The sequence below is a fragment of the Schistocerca americana genome, chromosome 5 (genome assembly GCF_021461395.2).
Source record: "Schistocerca americana isolate TAMUIC-IGC-003095 chromosome 5, iqSchAmer2.1, whole genome shotgun sequence".
NCBI lineage: Eukaryota > Metazoa > Arthropoda > Insecta > Orthoptera > Acrididae > Schistocerca > Schistocerca americana.
The window spans coordinates 257,926,085-257,949,936 of NC_060123.1; the positions used below are offsets into that span (position 1 = coordinate 257,926,085).

General features: G+C 38.6%; 1 protein-coding gene across 1 annotated transcript in view; it reads right to left on the minus strand.

Moving 5' to 3' along the window:
- LOC124615377 (probable ATP-dependent RNA helicase DHX35) overlaps nucleotides 1–23,852 on the minus strand; it is a 223,802-nt gene that overhangs the window by 65,295 nt on the left and 134,655 nt on the right. Inside the window, exon 6 of the mRNA XM_047143203.1 lies at nucleotides 7,755–7,895. Coding sequence (XP_046999159.1) covers nucleotides 7,755–7,895 — 141 coding nt within the window. The remainder of the gene's footprint in view (nucleotides 1–7,754; nucleotides 7,896–23,852) is intronic.

Genomic DNA, 23,852 nt, shown 5'->3' on the forward strand with positions numbered 1-23,852 from the left:
TTATTTTTTGGTTTTTTTAATTTTTTTATACTTTTGTTTGGTTTTTTTCTTTTTTCTTAATTTATATCTAAAAATTCCTCTATGGAGTAGAAGGAGTTGTCATTCAGAAATTCTTTTAATTTCTTCTTAAATACTTGTTGGTTATCTGTCAGACTTTTGATACTATTTGGTAAGTGACCAACGACTTTAGTGGCAGTATAATTCACCCCTTTCTGTGCCACAGTTAGATTTAATCTTGAATAGTGAAGATCATCCTTTCTCCTAGTATTGTAGTTATGCACACTGCTATTACTTTTGAATTGGGTTGGCTGTTAATAACAAATTTCATAAGAGAGTATATATACTGAGAAGCTACTGTGAATATCCCTAGATCCTTAAATAAATGTCTGCAGGATGATCTTGGGTGGACTCCAGCTATTATTCTGATTACACGCTTTGGTGCAATAAATACTTTATTCCTCAGTGATGAATTACCCCAAAATATGATGCCATATGAAAGCAATGAGTGAAAATAGGCGTAGTAAGCTAATTTACTAAGATGTTCATCACCAAAATTTGCAATGACCCTTATTGCATAAGTAGCTGAACTCAAACGTTTCAGCAGATCATCAATGTGTTTCTTTCAATTTAATCTCTCATCAATGGACACCCCTAAAAAATTTGAATATTCTACCTTAGCTATATGCTTCTGATTAAGGTCTATATTTATTAATGGCGTCATACCATTTACTGTACGGAACTGTATGTACTGTGTCTTATCAAAATTCAGTGAGAGTCCATTTACAAGGAACCACTTAGTAATTTTCTGAAAGATATTATTGACAATTTCATCAGTTCATTCTTGTTTGTCAGGTGTGATTACTATACTTGTATCATCAGCAAAGAGAACTAACTTTGCCTCTTTATGAATATAGAATGGCAAGTCATTAATATATATTAAGAACAACAAAGGAGTCAAGACCGACCCTTGTGGAACCCCATTCTTGATAGTTCCCCAGTTTGAGGAATGTGCTGATCTTTGCATATTATGAGAACTGCTTATTTCAACTTTCTGCACTCTTCCAGTTAGGTATGAATTAAACCATTTGTGTACTGTCCCACTCATGCCACAATACTTGAGCTTGTCTAGCAGAATTTCATGATTTACACAATCAAAAGCCTTTGAGAGATCACAAAAAATCCCAATGGGTGGTGTTCGGTTATTCAGATCATTCAAAATTTGATTGGTGAAAGCATATATGGCATTTTCTGTTGAAAAAACCTTTGTGGAAACCAAACTGACATTTTGTTAGTACTTCATTTTTACAGATATGTGAAGCTACTCTTGAATACATTACTTTCTCAAAAATTTTGGATAAAGCTGTTAGAAGGGAGATTGGATGGTAATTGTTGACATCATATCTATCCCCTTTTGTATACAAAGGTATAACAATAGCATATTTCAGTCTATCAGGAAAAATGCCCTGTTCCAGAGAGCTATTACACAGGTGGATGAGAATCTTATTTATCTGTTGAGAACAAGCTTTTAGTATTTTGCTGGAAATGCCATCAATTCCATGTGAGTTTTTGCTTTTAAGCAAGTTTATTATTTTCCTAATTTCAGAGGGAGAAGTGAGCGAGATTTCAATTGTATCAAATTGCATAGGTATGGCCTCTTCCATTAACAACCTAGCATCTTCTAATGAACACCTGGATCCTACTATATCCACAACATTTAGAAAATGATTATTAACAATATTTTCAACTTCTGACTTTTTGTTCGTAAAAAAAATTTGATGGTAATACTGTCTTCCTGTGCTCTTGGTTGACCTGTTCCTCTTTTAATAATATTCCAAATTGTTTTAATTTTATTATCAGAGTTGCTGATTTTGGACATGATACACATACTTCTGGATTTTTTAATAACTTTTCTTAATATAGCACAGTAGTTTTTATAATGTTTGATAGCTTCTGGGTCACTATTCTTTCTTGCTGTCAGATACATTTCCCTTTTCCAGTTACAAGATATTTTTATACCCTTAGTAAGCCATGGTGTGTTACATGGTTTCTTACGAGTATATTTAACTATTTTCTTGGGGAAGCAGTTTTCAAATGCATTTACAAAAGTGTCATGAAATAAATTATATTTTAAATTGGCATCAGGTTCACGGTACACCTCATCCCAGTCTAACTGCTGTAGGCTTTCCCTGAAATTTGCAATTGTTAAATCGTTGACTGAACGTACTACTTTGGAGGACTGTTTAGTACTGTTGAATGGAGCTATGTCATATATTGTAACTAGCTGCGCACCATGATCAGAAAGACCATTCTCAACAGGCTGAGCATTTATCTGGTTAAACTTATCTTTGTCTATAAAGAAGTTATCTATCAGTGAACTGCTATCCTTTACCACCCGAGTAGGAAAATCAATAACGGGTGTCAAATTGAAAGAACTGAGTAATATTTCAAGGTCATTTTCCCTATTACCCTCTTTCAGAGAATCTACATTGAAGTCCCCACAAATAATAATTTGCTTCCCCCTGTCTGACAGATAGCACAACAAGGAGTCCAAATTTTTCAGAAATAGATGAAAATTTCCCGATGGGGACCTATATACAGTTACAATTATAAATGTGCCTTTATTTAATTTAAGCTCACAGGCACATGCTTCTATATGTTTCTCTACACAAAACTTTTTTGTTTCTATACTTTTTGCACAATGATAACTTTTGGCATATATGGAAACTCCTTCTTTCTCCATATTTTCTCTAATTACATGTGCAGAGAGCTTATATCCACTTACATATCAGTAACAATGTGATGCTCAGACAGGCATGTTGTTGTTGTTGTTGTGGTCTTCAGTCCTGAGACTGGTTTGATGCAGCTCTCCATGCTACTCTATCCTGTGCAAGCTTCTTCATCTCCCAGTACCTACTGCAACATACATCCTTCTGAATCTGCTTAGTGTATTCATCTCTTGGTCTCCCCCTATGATTTTTACCCTCCACGCTGCCCTCCAATACTAAATTGGTGATCCCTTGATGCCTCAGAACATGTCCTACCAACCGATCCCTTCTTCTGGTCAAGTTGTGCCACAAACTTCTCTTCTCCCCAATCCTATTCAATACTTCCTCATTAGTTATGTGATCTACCCATCTAATCTTCAGCATTCTTCTGTAGCACCACATTTCAAAAGCTTCTATTCTCTTCTTGTCCAAACTATTTACCGTCCATGTTTCACTTCCATACATGGCTACACTCCATACAAATACTTTCAGAAATAACTTCCTGACACTTAAATCTATACTCGATGTTAACAAATTTCTCTTCTTCAGAAACGCTTTCCTTGCCATTGCCAGTCTACATTTTATATCCTCTCTACTTCGTCCATCATCAGTTATTTTGCTCCCCAAATAGCAAAACTCCTTTACTACTTTAAGTGTCTCATTTCCTAATCTAATACCCTCAGCATCACCCGACTTAACTCGACTACATTCCATTATCCTCGTTTTGCTTTTGTTGATGTTCATCTTATATCCTCCCTTCAAGACACCATCCATTCCGTTCAACTGCTCTTCCAAGTCCTTTGCTGTCTCTGACAGAATTACAATGTCATCGGCGAACCTCAAAGTTTTTATTTCTTCTCCATGGATTTTAATACCTACTCCAAATTTTTCTTTTGTTTCCTTTACTGCTTGCTCAATATACAGATTGAATAACATCGGGGAGAGGCTACAACCCTGTCTCACTCCCTTCCCAACCACTGCTTCTCTTTCATGTCCCTCAACTCTTATAACTGCCGTCTGGTTTCTGTACAAGTTGTAAATAGCCTTTCGCTCCCTGTATTTTACCCCCGCCACTTTTAGAATTCGAAAGAGAGTATTCCAGTCAACATTGTCAAAAGCTTTCTCTAAGTCTACAAATGCTAGAAACGTAGGTTTGCCTTTCCTTAATCTTTCTTCTAAGATAAGTCGTAAGGTCAGTATTGCCTCACGTGTTCCAGTATTTCTACGGAATCCAAACTGATCTTCCCCGAGGTCGGCTTCTACTACTTTTTCCATTCGTCTGTAAAGAATTCGTGTTAGTACTTTGCAGCTGTGGCTTATTAAAGTGATTGTTCGGTAATTTTCACATCTGTCAACACAGACAGGCATAGTATATCTATTTCATCCTCAGCTTCTAAAAGTTAAAGTGACCTTTCAAGATAGCAATGCAGCTGGATGAATATCAAGAGCCCAGATGGGAACTAGAGCTAAGCAAAGAAGGCAAAGATGAACGGTGGAATGGATACATACAGGGGCTGTACAAGAGACATAGACTTGAAGACGATATTATAGAAAAGGAAGAGGAAGTAGATGAGATGGGAAGTATGACACTGTGAGGATAATTTGACAGAGCACTGAAAGACATCAGTTGAAAAAAGGTCCCTGAAGTAGACAACATTGTCTCAGCACCATTGAGATCCTTGGGAGAGCCAGCAATGACCAAACTATCCCACTTGCTGAGTAAGATGTATAAGACAGGCAAAATACCATCATACCTCCAGAGAATGTAATAATTTCAATTCCAAAGGAAGCAGGTGCTGATAAGTGTGAATGTTACAGAACTACCAGTTTCATAAGTCATGACTGCAAAATACTGACATGAATTATTTACATAAGAATGGGGAAGAAACTGACCTCAGGGAAGATCATTTTGGGTTCTAGAGAAAAATATGAATACATGAGGCATACTGATCCTATGATATACCTTAGAAGACAGGTTAAAGAAAACCAAACCTATGTTTATATAATTTGTAGACTTACAGAAAGCTTTTGACAATTATATATGACGGTAGTATCTGTTCCTGAAAGAACAGTTACCATTGATGACCTTGCATCTTTGCTAGAATGAAATGTTAATTAAATGGACACCCTAGCTGCAAACAGGCATTGATATACTTCATTGTGGACATGTTGAAAATGTGTGCCCCGATCGGGACTCGAACCCGGGATCTCCTGCTTACATGGCAGACACTCTATCCATCTGAGCCACCGAGGGCACAGAGGATAGTGCGCCTGCAGGGACTTATCCCTTGCACGCTCCCCGTGAGACCCACATTCCCAACATGTCCACACCACTACATTCGCAGTGCGCCTAATAGATGTTTGCCCATCATCCTCATTACTCATGGCAGATTAATCTACCAAGTCCCGTACGAGTTCGGGCATAGCATGTGCGTTCGCACAAGAAGGTCAACGGTCAGGAAGCCGTATTTTAACTATATATGTATGAAAGGGAAGCTGCAGTTGAGAAAGGGGTGAGACAAGATTGTAGACTGTCCGCGATGTTAGTCTATGAGTATGCTGAGCAAGCAGGAAAGAAAACCAAAGAAAAATTTGGAGAAGAAGAAATACAAGCTTTGAGGTTTGCCAATGACACTATAAATCTGCAGAGACAGCAAAGGATTTGAAAGAGCAATTGAATGGAATGGAGAGTGTCTTGAAAGGAGGATGTATGAGGGCATGCTGATAGTAATGCCTCTGAATTTTTTATGTGAAAACTCTTAACGCTTCTTGAATAAAACAAACATTATTAACATTCTACATCCTTACTTGTCATGTATACATATTTACTTCATCATGTTACCTTCCATTCGGAAATTGGTTGCACTCAGCGACTGTTATATTGACTTGTAAATTATAGATTGCAGCAGTCAGTTGTCCTTTTTAAATTTTTATTATGCAGATCTAGATTTCAGCTAGAAGCTAGAAATTCTCAATGCACTTTTATTTTCGCTCAATGCATGTAAGTCCCTGTTGATTGGGCTGCTTCACCCACAGTTCACTGAATACTGCTGTGGGTGAAGCCCGATTAACAGGGACTTACATGTAATGGGCGAAAATAATAGTGCATTGAGAATGGCTAGCTTCTAGCCAAAATCTAGATCTACGTAATAAAATTTAAAAAGGACAACTGATTGCTGCAATCTATAATTTACAAGTACATATTTACTTCTCATCTCAACATAGTCACTCTGGTGATTAACACATTTCTCCCAATGAGAGACCAGTTTGTAGATACTTTCACTAGAGAATGTCTGGGGCGGAGCGACAACCTCATCTCTGTTTTCTCTGTTTCATCACTATCAAAATGAGTCCTTAAAGGTGTTCTTTAGGTTTTGGAAACAGATGAAAATTGGAGAAGGCCAAGTCAAGACTGTAAGGAGGATGATCGATGACAGTGAACCCAAGGCATTGAACTGTTGCAGAAGTCACAGCACTTGTGTGTGGTCTGGCATTGTTATGCTGAAGGAGATAGTGCTCTATGTGAGGATGAACTCTTCAAATTCAAAATGCAATTACAGAAAGCTGTTTCTCATTCTCCGACATAGTTTCATTACACACTGCCACATTACAGGCTACAATTTGGAGCCTTTTAGTGACAGAGGGCAGCAAATATTTTGAAATGTGGTGCTACAAAAGAATGCTAGAGATTAGATGGGTAGATTACATGACTAATGACGAAATGCTAAACAGAATTGAAGAGAAAACAAATTTGTAACATAATTTGAGCAAAAGACGGGACTGGCTGATATTGAGCATTCTGAGCCATCAAGGAATCATCAGTTTATTACTGGTGGGAAGAGAACAGGGTAAAAATTGTAGAGAGAGACCAAGAGATGAATATGCACAGGTTCAAACTGATGTGAACTGCAGTATTTATCTGTAGATGAAGAGGCTTGCACAGGATAGAGCAACGTTGAACGCAGAATCAAATCAGTCTTCGGGTTAAAGACCACAACAACAACATGGGTGATGGGTTGGTTGGTGTAAAGTCTACTGCTCAGCTGGTTTCAGTGCTTGACACAAAGCCATGCTTCTGTTTTGTTAGCAACTGCTTAAATAGTTTCTGCAGTAGACATTGGACATTGGGTGGTTGCATATTTCAAAGAATATTGCCAACTCAAGTAATGGGATTATGAATATACTGCCTTCTAATTAATTATGTTGGAAGCTGAATTGTGATACTGGCTGACGATGTTGGAAAGATACTCAGTTTCACAATCCAAAGACAGTCTTATGTTGACTTCAGCAGAGCAAGGGATGGAAGAGAAAGATTCAGTTGGGTTGATGGAAATATGTCAGTTGGTAATGAGAGGGGAGGTTCTGTGTAAGTTCATAAAGAGGAAGCAAGCACTGAGGCAAACAAAAGCTAGCAGGAGCTACGGTAGAGTAGCCAGAATTTGATGCTACTTTCCCGTAAAAATAACATGTGTGTCAAGCCATTTTATCAGTACCTGTTATGGCCTACTTGTGGAAGGTCGCCTTAAAATGTACAGCTTTCAGTTATAATCAACTAAATGGTTTTATAAAAGACCACACATACAACAAGAAAACACTACAAAATTTCAATTGAGTGTTTCTTTATACTGGTGGCACCTGAACTTTACTCCTTTTATGTTTTTTAGTGAATGTTTCTTTTCTATGAAACCATGAAAATGGTTCATCTTTATTCTTTCCTTCAAAATGATATCATTTGATCTCTAGGAGCGAAAAGAACTTCAGGTTTGTTGATGTAGCCAAACAAATCAGATGTCATATTTAACCTCTGTGATTCCAGAATTTATGCTACAGCTATGAAAGATTTATTTTCATGTGCACTACTTCATGACAAGCATTTGCAATGCACTGACATGTGAGAAAACCCTCCCCTAATCTCTAATTGCTTCCAATTATGATACATGTATCTGCATTACAGTTTTATGTCATTTTTATCACTTGATACATACTTACTCTCAAAATCTTTTTAAGTAGTCCCATGACAATATCAGTGAAGAGTGTTCTCTCATGAACTTCATCCAGCATTATAACACAATAATTTCTCAGGAGAGGATCAGCCATCATTTCCCGGAGCAAGATGCCTTCTGTCATGTACTGTATGAACAAATTACCCATATTTAGCAACAGTGAACATACAACAACAAAAGTAGCAACTTACTTTAACAGTTTCCAAAGGTATTAATAGCAAACAGACACACATTCCATGTTTAATATCATCTTCTGCTTCCATATTAATTTTATTCTGTTACAAGCATCATAGAGAGCATTTAAATGAAAATGCTACTTTATGACAAATTTCCTAAACATTTTAAGTACTGAAACTATTCATATAAGAAGATATTTCACTTGATTTTTATGGAATTGTGCAATGACCCAGTTGTCGTACATCCTTAAACCAATACATTATGACATTAGAAATTCAGTTGCCTACTTAGAAATGTTTTTCCTATCCTCTGCAGCCACATACACCTTTCCTTTGTGAAGTATGACAGATGTGTGTGTGTGTGTGTGTGTGTGTGTGTGTGTGTGTGTGTGTGTGTCTGTTAAATTGTAGATGATTGTAAAGGTGTTTGTGTGTAGTGTAGCACAGTGTAGTATAGTGAAGAGAAGTGAAATGTTGTGTTCTTACTGGAGATATGAGAAAGTAGAGGGTCCAACTCGATGGCAGAGCATTGGCTACTCCTCTTAAAAAGCACCATGGGACTCACTGAGCTTAAGATCCCCATCCAAAGGACAGATCACCATCAACACTGTCGCATGCCCTCACTTCAGGAGGCACTGCGGAGAGGTTTGGAATTTAACCCAGAACATGGGTGCAAAGACTGGTGATCAGGAACTTTATGCCACCACCCCTCCCATACCCTCTATCTGAAAGAAAAATTGTCAATAATATGTGGTGTGCCTGGATGGTCACCCATCACTATTGGCTACGCCCAATGGTGCTTAACTTTGGTGATCTGGTGGGAACCAGTGTATCCACCTCGACACGGCCACTGACATTATGAAATAATGTAATCTTATCTTACAAATCAAGGTATAGTCTCTGTTCTATAGAAATTTATTTTATAATTGCTCCTAACCATATTGGAATACTATACTGGAGCAAATGGCAACAAATAAACATGACCTTTTTGAAGACTTCCACATTGAAACATGTATCAGTAACCATGAGGCAGCAGTAGCAACAATGATTACCAAGGTAAAAAAAGGAAACTAAAAAAAAGAAGAAAGATTTATATATTCAGTGAAACAGATAAAGAAGCAGTAGTGTCATATCTAGTGAGGAACTTCAAACTCTTAGCTTAGTGCAGGTGCATGTAAAGGAAATATGTCTCAAGCTTAAAAGAATAGTTGACCACACACTGGATAGATGTAGAACAGTTCATGATGGGGCATGGGAGGAGGGAGGGACTGTCCATGGTATACAGTCACTGTAAAGAAACTTCAAAAGAAACAGAGATTACTGCATAATATGTGTAAAACAAAGCATGGTGTTATAGACAGAGAAATGATGAATGGAATAGATTTGGCTGTCATGAGGGCAATAACTACTGTGGCAGAAAATTATTGGAAGATCTTTCACAAAAGTCAAAGATCTTTTGATTGTATACAAAGGCTGTTAGTAACAAAAAAGTTAGTGTCCACACACTCGTGGACAAGACAGGAACTGAAATTCAGGACAGCAAAGCAGAAGCAGAAATGATCAACTCTGTTTTCAAATACTCCTTTACAAATGAAAGCTCAAGAGTAGCATCCCAATTTAATTCTTGTACCACTGCAAAGATGAGTGAAGCAGATATTAGCGTTGGTGGCATTGAGATAGCTGAAGTCGTTAAAACTAAACAAAGCTCCAGGGCCTAATGGAATCCCTATCACATTCTGTACTGAATTTGCAGCTGAGATTGCCTCTCTTTTGACCATGATATACCAAAGATCCCTTGAACAAAAAACTGTCCCCAGTAGTTAGAAGAAAGCACGCAGCTGATACACATCTATAAGAAGGGCATCAATCTGATAGAATGCAGCGTTTCTTGACTCCCGAAAGGCATTTGACTCAGCTCTACACACATTTATTACTGAATGTATTATCCTATGGGGCATCAAGCATAATTTGTGACTGGATTCTTGCTAGGGAGAATACAGCATGTTATCTTGGAGAGAGAACCATCGACAGATGTAAATTATCTTCAAATGTTTTGTGGGTAAAATTGTCTTGATTGCTATTAAAATTTTCTTTCTTTATCATGCTGTTTCAACTAGTGACATCATCAGATATCTGAAATTAACATTAGAACAACGTGATGAGTGACAGGCATTGATTATACAACAGTTACAAAAGATGAAAAAACAATATTTTTAAAAGTAAACTCACTGTTAGTATTAAAACCTGTGCCTAATTGGGGCATTAACTAATGGTTGGCTCAAACGGGGATCTCTTTATTCCAGAAGCCCTAACGATAATAATCATGGTATCGCAAAAAAATTAGTGCTCGTCTGTTCTTGATCACTTCTTCAGCTCAAAAACAGCCTCAAAGAAGAACAGTGTAAAATCACGTAGAAGGATGAATGGAGATTGGAGCATGACTGCTTGTTAGTGATTTGCCAAAATACACAACTCCTACATATCATGGTTATATCTCCACTTGGTGCAAATGCTGATATCACTGTTGAATAAAATGGCTTATCATTCTTTACAAATATTTTAAGAATATGTGAAAAATGTGTATCATTTCAAGGTCGCCTTTCACAAAACGGACCCCCCCTTCGGCAAATCCTGGTTGTGTCCTTGACTCCCATGACCTAATGATGCCTCAAACAAATTATAGTCCTAAATAACAACCAAAAATGGGCCTAATATGTGTAAATTTTGTATTAAAATTACATTCTGTCCCAGTGGTTTTATATTGAAACCAGTCACAAAAGCAGTAATGCCAACTCAAATTTATGTTACAATAACTTTAGATATACTTACTTCGCTGTCAATGATCTCAATATGGCCACTATAAAAATATCTACATGTCATTGTCTCCTACAATCACATAGCACAATCTCCATGCCAAATGTTATTTTGAACACTAAAAGTGACTGCTACAAAACACTACATTCGTAGAAGTATCTCAGAGTACCACTAGATGTCTCTGTCTTGCAATAAGATCAATGGATTCATGCTAAAGGCACTGGTTTCAAGCAAAAACCACTGGTATTCAAAGGGTTAAAATACAAGCATTCAAAGTCATACAATAAAACACAATTTAAATGAGTGTAGTCGCACATTCATCAAATTAGCTTTTCAGATGGCATTAATTAGCCTGACTAGGGTTTACTAAACCAACATCAACTGTTACTTGAATCTGCTACACACTGAAATGAAATTAAATGATTGTATGGCATTTATCGGCTGGGATACCCACTTTGGGGTTAGGCCGCCGTATTGCAAGTCTTTTTAATTACCGCCACTTCAGTGATTTGCGTTTCAATGATGATGAAAGACACACAACACCCAGTCCCCTGCCGGGAATCGAACCTGGGCCCCCTTGCGTGGTACGCAGTAATGCTACCGCTGCGTTACAGAGGCAGACTGCTACACACTAATTTCTATATAATAGCTGCATGAACATTGAATATTGCTCAAGTGCATGGTACCCGTACCAGATAGGACTAACAGAGGATACTGAACACATGTGGAGAAAGGTAGCACAATTGATCACAGGTTTGTTTGACTCAAGGGCGCATCACAGCAATAACGAAAGAACTTAACTGGCAGATTCTTGAAGATACATGGAAACTATCCTGTAAAACCCTACTTTAAAAATTTCTAGGACCAACTTTAAGCGACAAATCTAGGAATGTACTACAACTCTCTGCATATCATCTCATAGAGCTCACAAAGACAAGATCAGACTAATTATAGCACACACAGAATCATTTAAGCAATTACTCTTCCCATGTTCCATATGTGTACGAAATGGAAAAAAGCCTATATAACTGGGACAATTTGACATACCCTCTGCCATTCACTACATGGTGGTATGCAGAGTATGGATGTAGAAATATTTAAACTAATGCACTTCATGTTTCTTAGCCATGTTAAAAAATGAGTATGGTGGCTTCAATATAGGCAAGGAAGGAGACCCAGCAACAGTGCAGTATTCTCAGCAACTGTCCATTGTAATTGGCCTTTGGTCACAGTACTGCAATGAAAGTAAAAGCGAAGAAGAATTAACAGGATCTGCTGAATGGAATGAACAGTCAAATGAGTAAAGAATTTGGATTGAAAGTAAATCAAAAAAAGGCAAAAGTGATGATAAATAGCAGAAATGAGAAAAGTGGGAGACTTAACATCATAATTTGTAATAATGAAGTGGATGAAATTAAGGAATTCTGTTACCTAGGCAGCAGAATAACCTATGATGGACAGAGCAAGTGTGACATTAAAAGCAGAGTAGCACTGACAAAATGGGCATTACTGGCAAAGAGAAGTCTACTATGTTTGGAGAACAGTATTGTACAGCACTGAGACATGGACCACAAGAAAACTGAACAGAAGAGAATAGAAGCATTTGAGATGTGGTGCTACAGAAGAATGTTGAAAATTAGATGGGCTAATAAGGTAAGGAGAGAGGAGGTGGTTCTCCACAGAATCGGTGAGGGAAGGAATATATGGGGGAAAAAAAACACTGACAAAAATAAGAGGCAGTATGATAGAACATCAGTTACGCATCAGGGAATAACTTCCACGGAACTATAGGGAGCTGCAGAGGAGTAAAAGCTGTAGAGGAAGACAGAGATTGGGATACATCCAATAAATAACTCAGGACATACAGATAGGCTGCAAGTGCTACTCTGAGATGAAAGCTTGGCACTTGAGAGGAATTTTTGGCGGACAGCATCTAACCAGTGAGAAGACTGATGACTCAAAAATGCAATGGTCTTTCGTGCAAGTGCATAGCTTGTTATTAATCACAGACACACAAAATTCTGCATAATGATTCCAGCAAAGCTGATATATACGACCTGGCTGCTTTCACACATGACTGTAAGGAGTGCCAGGAATAATACTGGAGGAGGTGATGGTAAGCAGATGTATGGTGCAAGTCTCAGACTTAGATCTTCCACAAACATACGATCCTCGACGCAGGAAGTTTACAGTGAGTAAGGATGTTTAATAGTTTGGTAATATGCAAACACTGTTTGACCTCAAATGTTGGTATGACTACAACCATGTTATCAGTCAGTATGAATGAACATAGACAGAGGGTGTACACCAGCAACTCACAGTAACTTGTTGTAGAGCACCCTCTGCTACATGACAATCATTACCTCGGTGACTGTTACACCACATGTGCCATCTGGATTTTTCCCCCAGATGCTAGCTTCTCAGAATTCCGCACGTGGGAACTAGCATTACAACATGTCTTCGTTTCTCACTACCCACCTGGTCTTCTTCATTCTCAGCATTTCTTCTCACTTACTACTACTTTCCTTACTCTCTTTTACTTTTCTATATCTTTTATTTTTTGAACTGTCTATTTCCCCACAACTCTACCACATGCAATGTACTTATTTTACCACTCTTATTATCTCTTACACTTTTTTTGTCAGTATTCTCTATCTTGTTTATTACTCCACCTTCCATCTTTAAGCACAAAGGTTTTCAAATCTTATCTGGTGCATTCCCCACAAATCAGCTTTCCCTTCCCATCAGCTCTAGTAAGTCTCCCTTGACCTGGAGTTCTGAGTGACTTTTCCAAACTCTCCCCATTTCCTAAACCTTGCCAGTCTTTTTTCTTCACCCCTCTTCCTTCTCCTTGAAACTTTCTGCCACAAGGAGCCACTGGCTCCAAAAGCTTGCAAGTTTCCTTAACCTTTATATGTATGAGCTCTCTTGCTGCCAATGGTGAGTAGATTTCTTTATCTATCCAGTTACATTATGTTTTCAAAGAGTGATGAAGATAACTGCTGTAGAAAAAAAGAATAACTGCCCAAGTAAACATTTATTTTTCACAGTTCTTAAAGTATAAAAAAATGTATATTAATAATATATAAAAATTGAATAATATTTTTATAGTTGCAATATGTTTTAGTCTATCATACATATAGCCCATGAGACATAAGAGCTCAGCTGTTTGAGATGGAGTCTTAGTAATTCATACATTTACAAAGTCAGCAAGACTTCTGAGTCAGTTGCTATGTCAAAGAGACTTAGCATATTTTACACGAGATGAAACTTAACTGTTCAGCTGTTACAATGTCAGAGAGAAATAACACTTCATACATTTTCACTTATTGCTGTTACATTAAGCAGACAATTTTTTTTTTTTTTTTTTGCAATTTTACTGCAATGCGAGGCTTTTTATTACAGTAAGGAAGCACGACTATGTACATGCTAATTTGTTAGAATTTTTGCTACAACATGACAATGTAGGGTCAACATGAATTTCTACATTGAACTAACCCAATGTAGATGATGATGTCTTGTACATCAGTCACTGAACTGTACAACTGTGCTGGTTCAGTGCGTATTTCCAATTTATAGAATCTTTAAGTATCATACGAAAACAGTTCGAGGTTTAACATCTGACTCAGCACAGAAGTTGATAGTCTTCCCCCAGCCCTACATTCATGTGCTTCTCCTCCCTATAACTCATATATCCACTGCATAACAGATGTAAAAGTGTAAGACAACAAACAGAGAGAGACTTTAAAGTCTAAGTAGTTGATATGTGAAGAGACTTAGCACATTTTATGTGAGATGAAACTTAACAGTTCAACTGCTGCAGTGTCAAACAGGTATAACAGTTTATATATTTTCAGTTACCACTTTGTGTACATACATTTTTATACTTTATGAAATGTAGAGAATAAATCATTACTGTTAGAACATATTTAGTCTTTTTTCCTAATCCCACACTTTGCAATTAGCACTCTCACAGCATCCCCCATCAAACAGCTGCTGCTGGAGGCTTCCAACAACATCTTACATCTCTAGATGGTGTTACACTCTCCCAAAGATGAAGGTAAAGTTATTTCAGCCTGAAATGTGGTGCAAAATGCGGTGCACAAGTAGGGTTTTGATCACTTCTCTCGTAAAAATATTGTTCTTTCCCCCCCTCAGCACAACTCTGAAGGACAAGTGTGCACCTTCATTTTTTTTATTTTGGATTCCCTTGCAGAATGTACTTAGGTGATCTGTCAAACACATTTCAGGCTTGCAACCGGTCATCATGTAATTCATCCCATGATATTTTGATTGGGCACATGCCAGTCATCTTCAGGTGAGCCATCAAAGACAGACATATAATTGATCCATTCTGCAATATATAGTACACTGAGAGTATTTCACACATGTGTCAAAATCAAGTTGTCATACGGATCACACTTCCTGGTGGCAGTGCCCTCACTGGTTGAACCACAGAACTCAACTGTCCTTTGCATTATAGCTTGTTGTGGCTGTTGGCGCACTCTATCATCTTTGATTAGAACATATCATAGAGATGGTGGTGTTCCACGCATTGTCCAACTGGAAGCCAGTATCATGGGTCACCAATTTTTCTACCAGGCATACGTCCATGGAGTCTTTAATAATGCAATCCCAAAAAGGTATTGCTGTGGTCAGAATCATAGTTCTATCATATTCCATTGAATGCCCTGTGTAAATACATTGGAAGTGAATTTTCGAATTTCCCCTGCCATTTTAACAGAAGTCACTTTGGCCTGTGGACGCAATGCCATCATAAACAGCATGCTAGTAGCAGCAACCAGAACCACTATTTTGCACTTTACATTAGGCACTTGAATTGGCAGTATGTGTACAGCGCCTCTGGGCACAGAGCTTTCACTGGTGGACAGTAGCACTATGGCACAGAAATGCATGAATGGACCAGAGCTGCTTACAGCTGGCACAAGCTAGCCGCAACAGGTGTATCTGACAGCATGCACACATATCAATAGGCAGAATTCTGACAATGTCTGTGGTGCGCATAGGTGTGGGTCAGCAAAAGTGATGGCCAGTGCAGTCAGAAGTGTTTTTCTGTAGTCTATAACTGCAATCCGCAGACCACGTGGTTGAGATTAGTGTGAGCTCCTACCTATGCTTACGGAAGTTTCTTTGGCATTCTCTGTTCATTTTCACTTACATTTTATCATGTCCTCAAAATACCCACCTCCCCCCCATGAACCATGGACCTTGCTGTTGGTGGGGAGGCTTGCGTGCCTCAGCGATACAGATAGCCGTACCGTAGGTGCAACCACAACGGAGGGGTATCTGTTGAGAGGCCAGACAAACGTGTGGTTCCTGAAGAGGGGCAGCAGCCTTTTCAGTTGTTGCAAGGGCAACAGTCTGGATGATTGACTGATCTGGCCTTGTAACAATAACCAAAACGGCCTTGCTGTGCTGGTACTGCGAACGGCTGAAAGCAAGGGGAAACTACAGCCATAATTTTTCCCGAGGGCATGCAGCTTTACTGTATGATTAAATGATGATGGCGTCCTCTTGGGTAAAATATTCCGGAGGTAAAATAGTCCCCCATTCGGATCTCCGGGTGGGGACTACTCAAGAGGATGTCGTTATCAGGAGAAAGAAAACTGGCGTTCAACGGATCGGAGCGTGGAATGTCAGAACCCTTAATCGGGCAGGTAGGTTAGAAAACTTAAAAAGGGAAATGGATAGGTTAAAGTTAGATATAGTGGGAATTAGTGAAGTTCGGTGGCAGGAGGAACAAGACTTCTGGTCAGGTGACTACAGGGTTATAAACACAAAATCAAATAGGGGTAATGCAGGAGTAGGTTTAATAATGAATAAAACAATAGGAATGCAGGTAAGCTACTACAAACAGCATAGTGAACGCATTATTGTGGCCAAGATAGAAACGAAGCCCACACCTACTACAGTAGTACAAGTTTATATGCCAACTAGCTCTGCAGATGACGAAGAAATTGAAGAAATGTATGATGAAATAAAAGAAATTATTCAGATAGTGAAGGGAGACGAAAATTTAATAGTCATGGGTGACTGGAATTCGAGTGTAGGAAAAGGGAGAGAAGGAAACGTAGTAGGTGAATATGGATTAGGGCTAAGAAATGAAAGAGGAAGCCGCCTGGTAGAATTTTGCACAGAACACAACATAATCATAGCCAACACTTGGTTTAAGAATCATGAAAGAAGGTTGTATACATGGAAGGACCCTGGAGATACTAAAAGGTATTAGATAGATTATATAATGGTAAGACAGAGATTTAGGAACCAGATTTTAAATTGTAAGACATTTCCAGGGGCAGATGTGGACTCTGCCCACAATCTATTGATTATGACCTGTAGATTAAAACTGAAGAAACTGCAAAAAGGTGGGAATTTAAGGAGATGGGACCTGGATAAACTGAAAGAACCAGAGGTTGTACAGAGTTTCAGGGAGAGCATAAGGGAACAATTGACAGGAATGGGGGAAAGAAATACAGTAGAAGAAGAATGGGTAGCTTTGAGGGATGAAGTGGTGAAGGCAGCAGAGGATGAAGTAGGTAAAAAGACGAGGGCTAGTAGAAATCCTTGGGTAACAGAAGAAATATTGGATTTAATTCATGAAAGGAGAAAATATAAAAATGCAGTAAATGAAGCAGGCAAAAAGGAATACAAACGTCTCAAAAATGAGATCGACAGGAAGTGCAAAATGGCTAAGCAGGGATGGCTAGCGGACAAATGTAAGGATGTAGAGGCTTATCTCACTAGGGGTAAGATAGATACTGCCTACAGGAAAATTAAAGAGACCTTTGGAGATAAGAGAACGACTTGTATGAATATCAAGAGCTCAGATGGAAACCCAGTTCTAAGCAAAGAAGGGAAAGCAGAAAGGTGGAAGGAGTATATAGAGGGTCTACACAAGGGCGATGTACTTGAGGACAATATTATGGAAATGGAAGAGCATGTAGATGAAGATGAAATGGGAGATACGATATTGCGTGAAGAGTTTGACAGAGCTCTGAAAGACATGAGTCGAAACAAGGCCCCGGGAGTAGACAACATTCTATTGGAACTACTGACGGCCTTGGGAGAGCCAGTCATGACAAAACTCTACCATCTGGTGAGTAAGATATATGAAACAGGCGAAATACCCTCAGACTTCAAGAAGAATATAATAATTCCAATCCCAAAGAAAGCAGGTGTTGACGCATGTGAAAATTACCGAACAATCAGTTTAATAAGCCACAGCTGCAAAATACTAACACGAATTCTTTACAGACGAATGGAAAAACTAGTAGAAGCCGACCTCGGGGAAGATCAGTTTGGATTCCGTAGAAACACTGGAACACATGAGGCAATACTGACCTTACGACTTATCTTAGAAGAAAGATTAAGGAAAGGCAAACCTACGTTTCTAGCGTTTGTAGACTTAGAGAAAGCTTTTGACAATGTTGACTGGAATACTCTCTTTCAAATTCTGAAGGTGGCAGGGGTAAAATACAGGGAGCAGCAGGCTATTTACAATTTGTACAGAAACCAGGTGGCAGTTATAAGAGTCGAGGTACATGAAAGGGAAGCTGTAGTTGGGAAGGGAGTAAGACAGGGTTGTAGCCTCTCCCCGATGTTATTCAATCTGTATATTGAGCAAGCAGTAAAGGAAACAAAAGAAAAATTTGGAGTAGGTATTAAAATCCATGGAGAAGAAATAAAAACTTTGAGGTTCCCCAATGACATTGTGATTCTGTCAGAGACAGCAAAGGACTTGGAAGAGCAGTTGAATGGAATGGACAGTGTCTTGAAAGGAGGATATAAGATGAACATCAACAAAAGCAAAACGAGGATAATGGAATGTAGTCGAATTAAGTCGGGTGATGCTGAGGGAATTAGATTAGTAAATGAGACACTTAAAGTAGTAAAGGAGTTTTGCTATTTGGGGAGCAAAATAACTGATGATGGACGAAGTAGAGAGGATATAAAATGTAGACTGGCAATGGCAAGGAAAGCGTTTCTGAAGAAGAGAAATTTGTTAACATCGAGTATAGATTTAAGTGTCAGGAAGTCATTTCTGAAAGTATTTGTATGGAGTGTAGCCATGTATGGAAGTGAAACATGGACGATAAATAGTTTGGACAAGAAGAGAATAGAAGCTTTCGAAATGTGGTGCTACAGAAGAATGCTGAAGATTAGATGGGTATACCACATAACTAATGAGGAAGTATTGAATTGGATTGGGGAGAAGAGAAGTTTGTGGCACAACTTGACCAGAAGAAGGGACCGGTTGGTAGGACATGTTCTGAGGCATCAAGGGATCACCAATTTAGTATTGGAGGGCAGCGTGGAGGGTAAAAATCGTAGAGGGAGACCAAGAGATGAATACACTAAGCAGATTCAGAAGGATGTAGGTTGCAGTAGGTACTGGGAGATGAAGAGGCTTGCACAGGATAGAGTAGCATGGAGAGCTGCATCAAACCAGTCTCAGGACTGAAGACCACAACAACAACAACAACAAAATACCCAGTGCCCTGTGATTGTGAGGAAAATTTGCTTTGTTCCGGACATGTGTCCACTGCTCTCCCCTGGTCATCCAAATGGCTGATGCATTTGTCACCAACGAGTGTATACCCTCCAGGATAATGTTTAAGTGGAACTACAGTGCAAAACCATAACCGTGAGCACCAGCTAATAAACATTGTAAGCAGAATTTACTTTATCAAGAGTTGCTTTATTCATTCGAGTACAATAAACGTTTTATGGCAAATGTGTACTGCATGAATTCCCATCACCACACCATCACTATAGCCTACATCCTGAACATTGTGCATGGGTGGCAGCAGTAAAGCCAGCTCACTGCACAACTGACACGTAAGCAGTGATACCCACATGTTCCCACTTCAGCATGACTCCAGGGCAAGTGGGACTACATAGTTTGGTGGTGTGCCACACTCATATGTCTGCTGTCGGCTGTAAGACAGTAGTGTGACAATGAGTGGACTTAAACTTAAGACATGTTAGCTCCAAATTTATGGTGACAATTTTAAAACTATAATGTCAGAAGGGTGAAAAAAACTGTCTAAACTTTAATTTCAGAGGGGCAATTGTTTAAAATTTGGCAGCTGGGCTACCAACATATTTAAACTTAGAGAAGGTGGACTCCTAATTTCTGAATTGAAATTAAACGTAGCACTAATAGACTTTAACTCAGTGCAAGTGATACTGATGATGTCAGGGGAAACCCAATGACCATCTTGAATTCTATACTTAGAACAAGTGACCTGACAACCACGACTGCTATAAATAGCCTTGCAAGGTCTTGCATGTCTGAGCAAATAACAGCTTTCTACCTGCATGTGGGAAAACATATAAACTGACACCTTAGTTTCTCCTAGCTTATACTATGTTCCAATAACGTATGGGAATGCAGCCAGTTCACATCACTGAGAGCTGCTGATAGTTCAACAAGAGCACACCCTGAAATTTTCAAGGCAAAACTGCAGCCAAATAGGCCATATTACACACAAGGGAATGGAGAGAAGACGGAAGTAACTGATCAAAACATAAACATTACAATAGAGGAAGTGAATTGTGCATTAATTAAAATGAAGAATGGCCAAACACCTGGCCCGGGAAACATGCCTGTTGAATTATTGAAGGCTGGAGGAAGATATCTGAAGAAACGAATAACCTGGCTGATGAACAACTGTTGTAAAAGGATTGAAATTCCCTCAGAATGGAAAAAGTCATATATGGTTTCTATTTTCAAGAAAGGTAATAGAAAAGACACAAACTGCTATAGAGGCATTAGTGTCAACTGTACAATGAGCCACTTATTTGGCACAATACTGTTAAAAAAAATAGACAAAATGTTGGCCACCATATTGGGGAAGACCAAAGCAGGTTTAGGCAGAACAGATCATGTGCAGATAACCTATTTATTTTCCAACAACTAATAGAGAAATTTAAAGCAGTAGGGAAGGAGCTACACATTGTCTTTGTATATTTAGCAAAAGCTTATGATACAGTCCCTAGATCTAAGCTGTGGGAAGCTGTGAAAGATATAGTTATGGATGATTACCTTTCACAAATTATTATTGAAATGTACAGAGATAATGCGGTACAGATAAAACGAGGTTCAAAGTTATCAAAACCTATTAATGTCACTAAAGGTTTGTGACAAGGTCGAAGTATGTCACCCATCTTGTTCAATTTATATGTAGAAGTGGCTCTCCGAAATTGGAAGAACAGCTGTAGAGGTATGGAAATCACTGTCAATGATGTACAGATATTTTCATTAAAAGTTTTGCTGATGATCAAGCTGTTATAGCATAAAATGATTATGACATTGAGTTCATGATACGACAATTATACTACATGATACTACAAATGAGTCTAACAAATAGTGATGCTAAATTTGAAGTACACATCAATGACAAAGCAGTTATGAGACAGGTAGAGAAATTTAAATACCTCGAGGCACATATTGATAAAAATTGATTGGGCTATATAGAAGTAAAAATAGAATACAACAAAGCAGAAAAGTGTTAGGGTGTATGAATTCTTTTTGGTGGGATAAGAATATTTCCAACAGCAATAAGAAAAGAGCAGGTAAGATAATGGTTGAATCAGTGCTATGCTATGCTATGCTATGGATTAGAACTATGGATCTAAAATGTGGATCTCAAAAGAAGACTAATAGCTGTGGAAATGGATTATTTGCGTAGGAGTGCCAGAATGTCAAGAATCGAAAGGAAAACTAATGATGAAGGCAAATGATACAGTGATAGATAGAATTGAAAGAAAATCATTAAAATGGTAGGGACATATGATGAAGGTTTATGAATGGAAACCACCTGGCAGTCGTAAACGTGGAAGATCACGACATTCTTGGACACACCACATAAATGGAGTAATGGAACATCACAGCATCAACAAGGAAGATAAGCTGGATAAAGAGGCTTGGCAGAGGATAACAGGAATACAACAAGATGTTGTTATTAATTAATCTTTGTATTGATTAATCCTGTAATAATAATAATAATAATAAATAATAATCAACAGGTCAAGTAGCATAAATTCTGCCCTCTGTTTTTTGACAAATGAGAGAGCAGGATTCCATGCATAATTTAAACAAAAACAACAATTTCTATTTATAAGGTTACAAGCTAATTTAATATCAAGAGCTCCCTTAATAACACTGCCACAGTAGCTGGAAGCACATGTCAGAATCTTCATGTTGTTATAGTCCATAGGATGACTGATGCCAAGACAATGTTCTGCAATGGTGGATTGGCTTGGGTGTTGTAAGTGTGTATGACACTTATGATCAGTATACCAGTCCCCCACAAGCCTGATAGTCTGACTGATATATGATATGCCACAACTGCAAGGAATACGGTAGACATTCCCTTACGCAAACCAGGATCATCTTCTACAGAATATAAAAGAACCCTGATCTTAGATGGTCGTCGAAAAACACACTTCACATCATATATCCACAAAGTACGACCAATTCTGTTCAAAATGCTCCCTGTGTAAGGCAAAAAGGACGTAGACTTTGGTGCCAACTCAGTATTATCATCACTCGCCCGGTGCACAGTTGGTCAACAGTGCAACACACATCTAATCCGTCTTTTGCTATAACTATGCTGATGAAAGGTGACTTCAAGACAGGCTAAACCAGCTGGCAAACTCTCAGGGTTCAAGATGATATGGACCCTGTGAATGAAGGTACACTCCTTCACATTGAGCCGGATGGTGACAACTGTGAGTCTGCAGAAACAAGGCAGTTTGAGTACACTGCCTATAGACAACAGGTCCCAACGAACACTCCACTTTCCTTCTGACCAAAACATCATGCACAGAAAGACAGCTGTTTTTTTCCAACTCCATTGTGAAATGAATATTCAACTGGATTGAATTCAGGTGTTCTAAGAAGTCGTTCAAATTCTCATGGCCATGCAGCCAAACAACAAAAGTATCAACTATACACCTGAAAAAAAAACATGCAGGTTTCAAGGCTTTGTAGTTAGTTGGGTAGTGTTATTAGGGAAGCTGTTGAAATGGAATTAGCAAGTAATCTTATAAATAGAGATGATGGTTCTTGTTTAAATTACTGCATAGAATTCTGCTCTCTCACTTGTCAAAAAGCAGAAGGACAGAGTTTCTGCTATATCACCTGTTGATTATTAATTTCACCATCGATAACTTCTGATTTCAGTCATCTTTGGGCTATGCTCCAGTCAAAATGTCACCAGTTGTCAACAATGTCACCCGTCTGCATTCCCATAAGTTATTTGACCATGTTAAGTGGCATTTTTGTCACTGAAAGTAGCAGGTCAGTTCAGGCTAGTTATTTCCCATGCAACAGTCGCCATTTTGGATTCTGACATCACACAGACTGCCCTAGTATCCTCAGATCACCATCTTGGATCACCATCTAGGATTATGACATCATACAGACTATCCTTGAATTTCACATCATCAGTGCAATGCACCTTCTTAGACATTTTAATTTCCCACCAGTTTATACTTAGAACAATAGGTATACTTTCATAATGACATCGTAGGAGAGGGATGGATAACCCTGGTTGTTTTGAATTTCCCACCATTTTATACACAGAACAATTGGTCTATGTCAGGGGGTCTGGGGGAGGGGTGAAATCCGACAACAACTCATGACATCACTGATGATGTCATTAGAAATCTGACAACGATGCACTCTGTCCCACAATGCCCAGTTATACTACTTACCACTTAAGAGGAATATGGAGAGTATTCCACATTTCAAGGCTTGATGAACATAGTTGATAACTCTGCAGAGAATATGATTTAGTTGTTCTGATCCTGGTTGGTACTAAGTGGCAGAGAGGGCTCAGCAGGTGTTTTGTGTGTTTATATCATATGGCACAGAAGATCCATTTTTGGACAAGGTCAGAGGGGCAATTCTGGTCCACAAACGCCCCAGTAACACACTTGACATAGTGACATAGGGACTGCTTGGCACTGTAAATCAAGTAATGACAGGCATTTAAAGAAGAAGAATATGGCAAACGTAAGTGCAAGCGTTGTTCCATACAGTTGCTCACCACCTCCTACTCAAG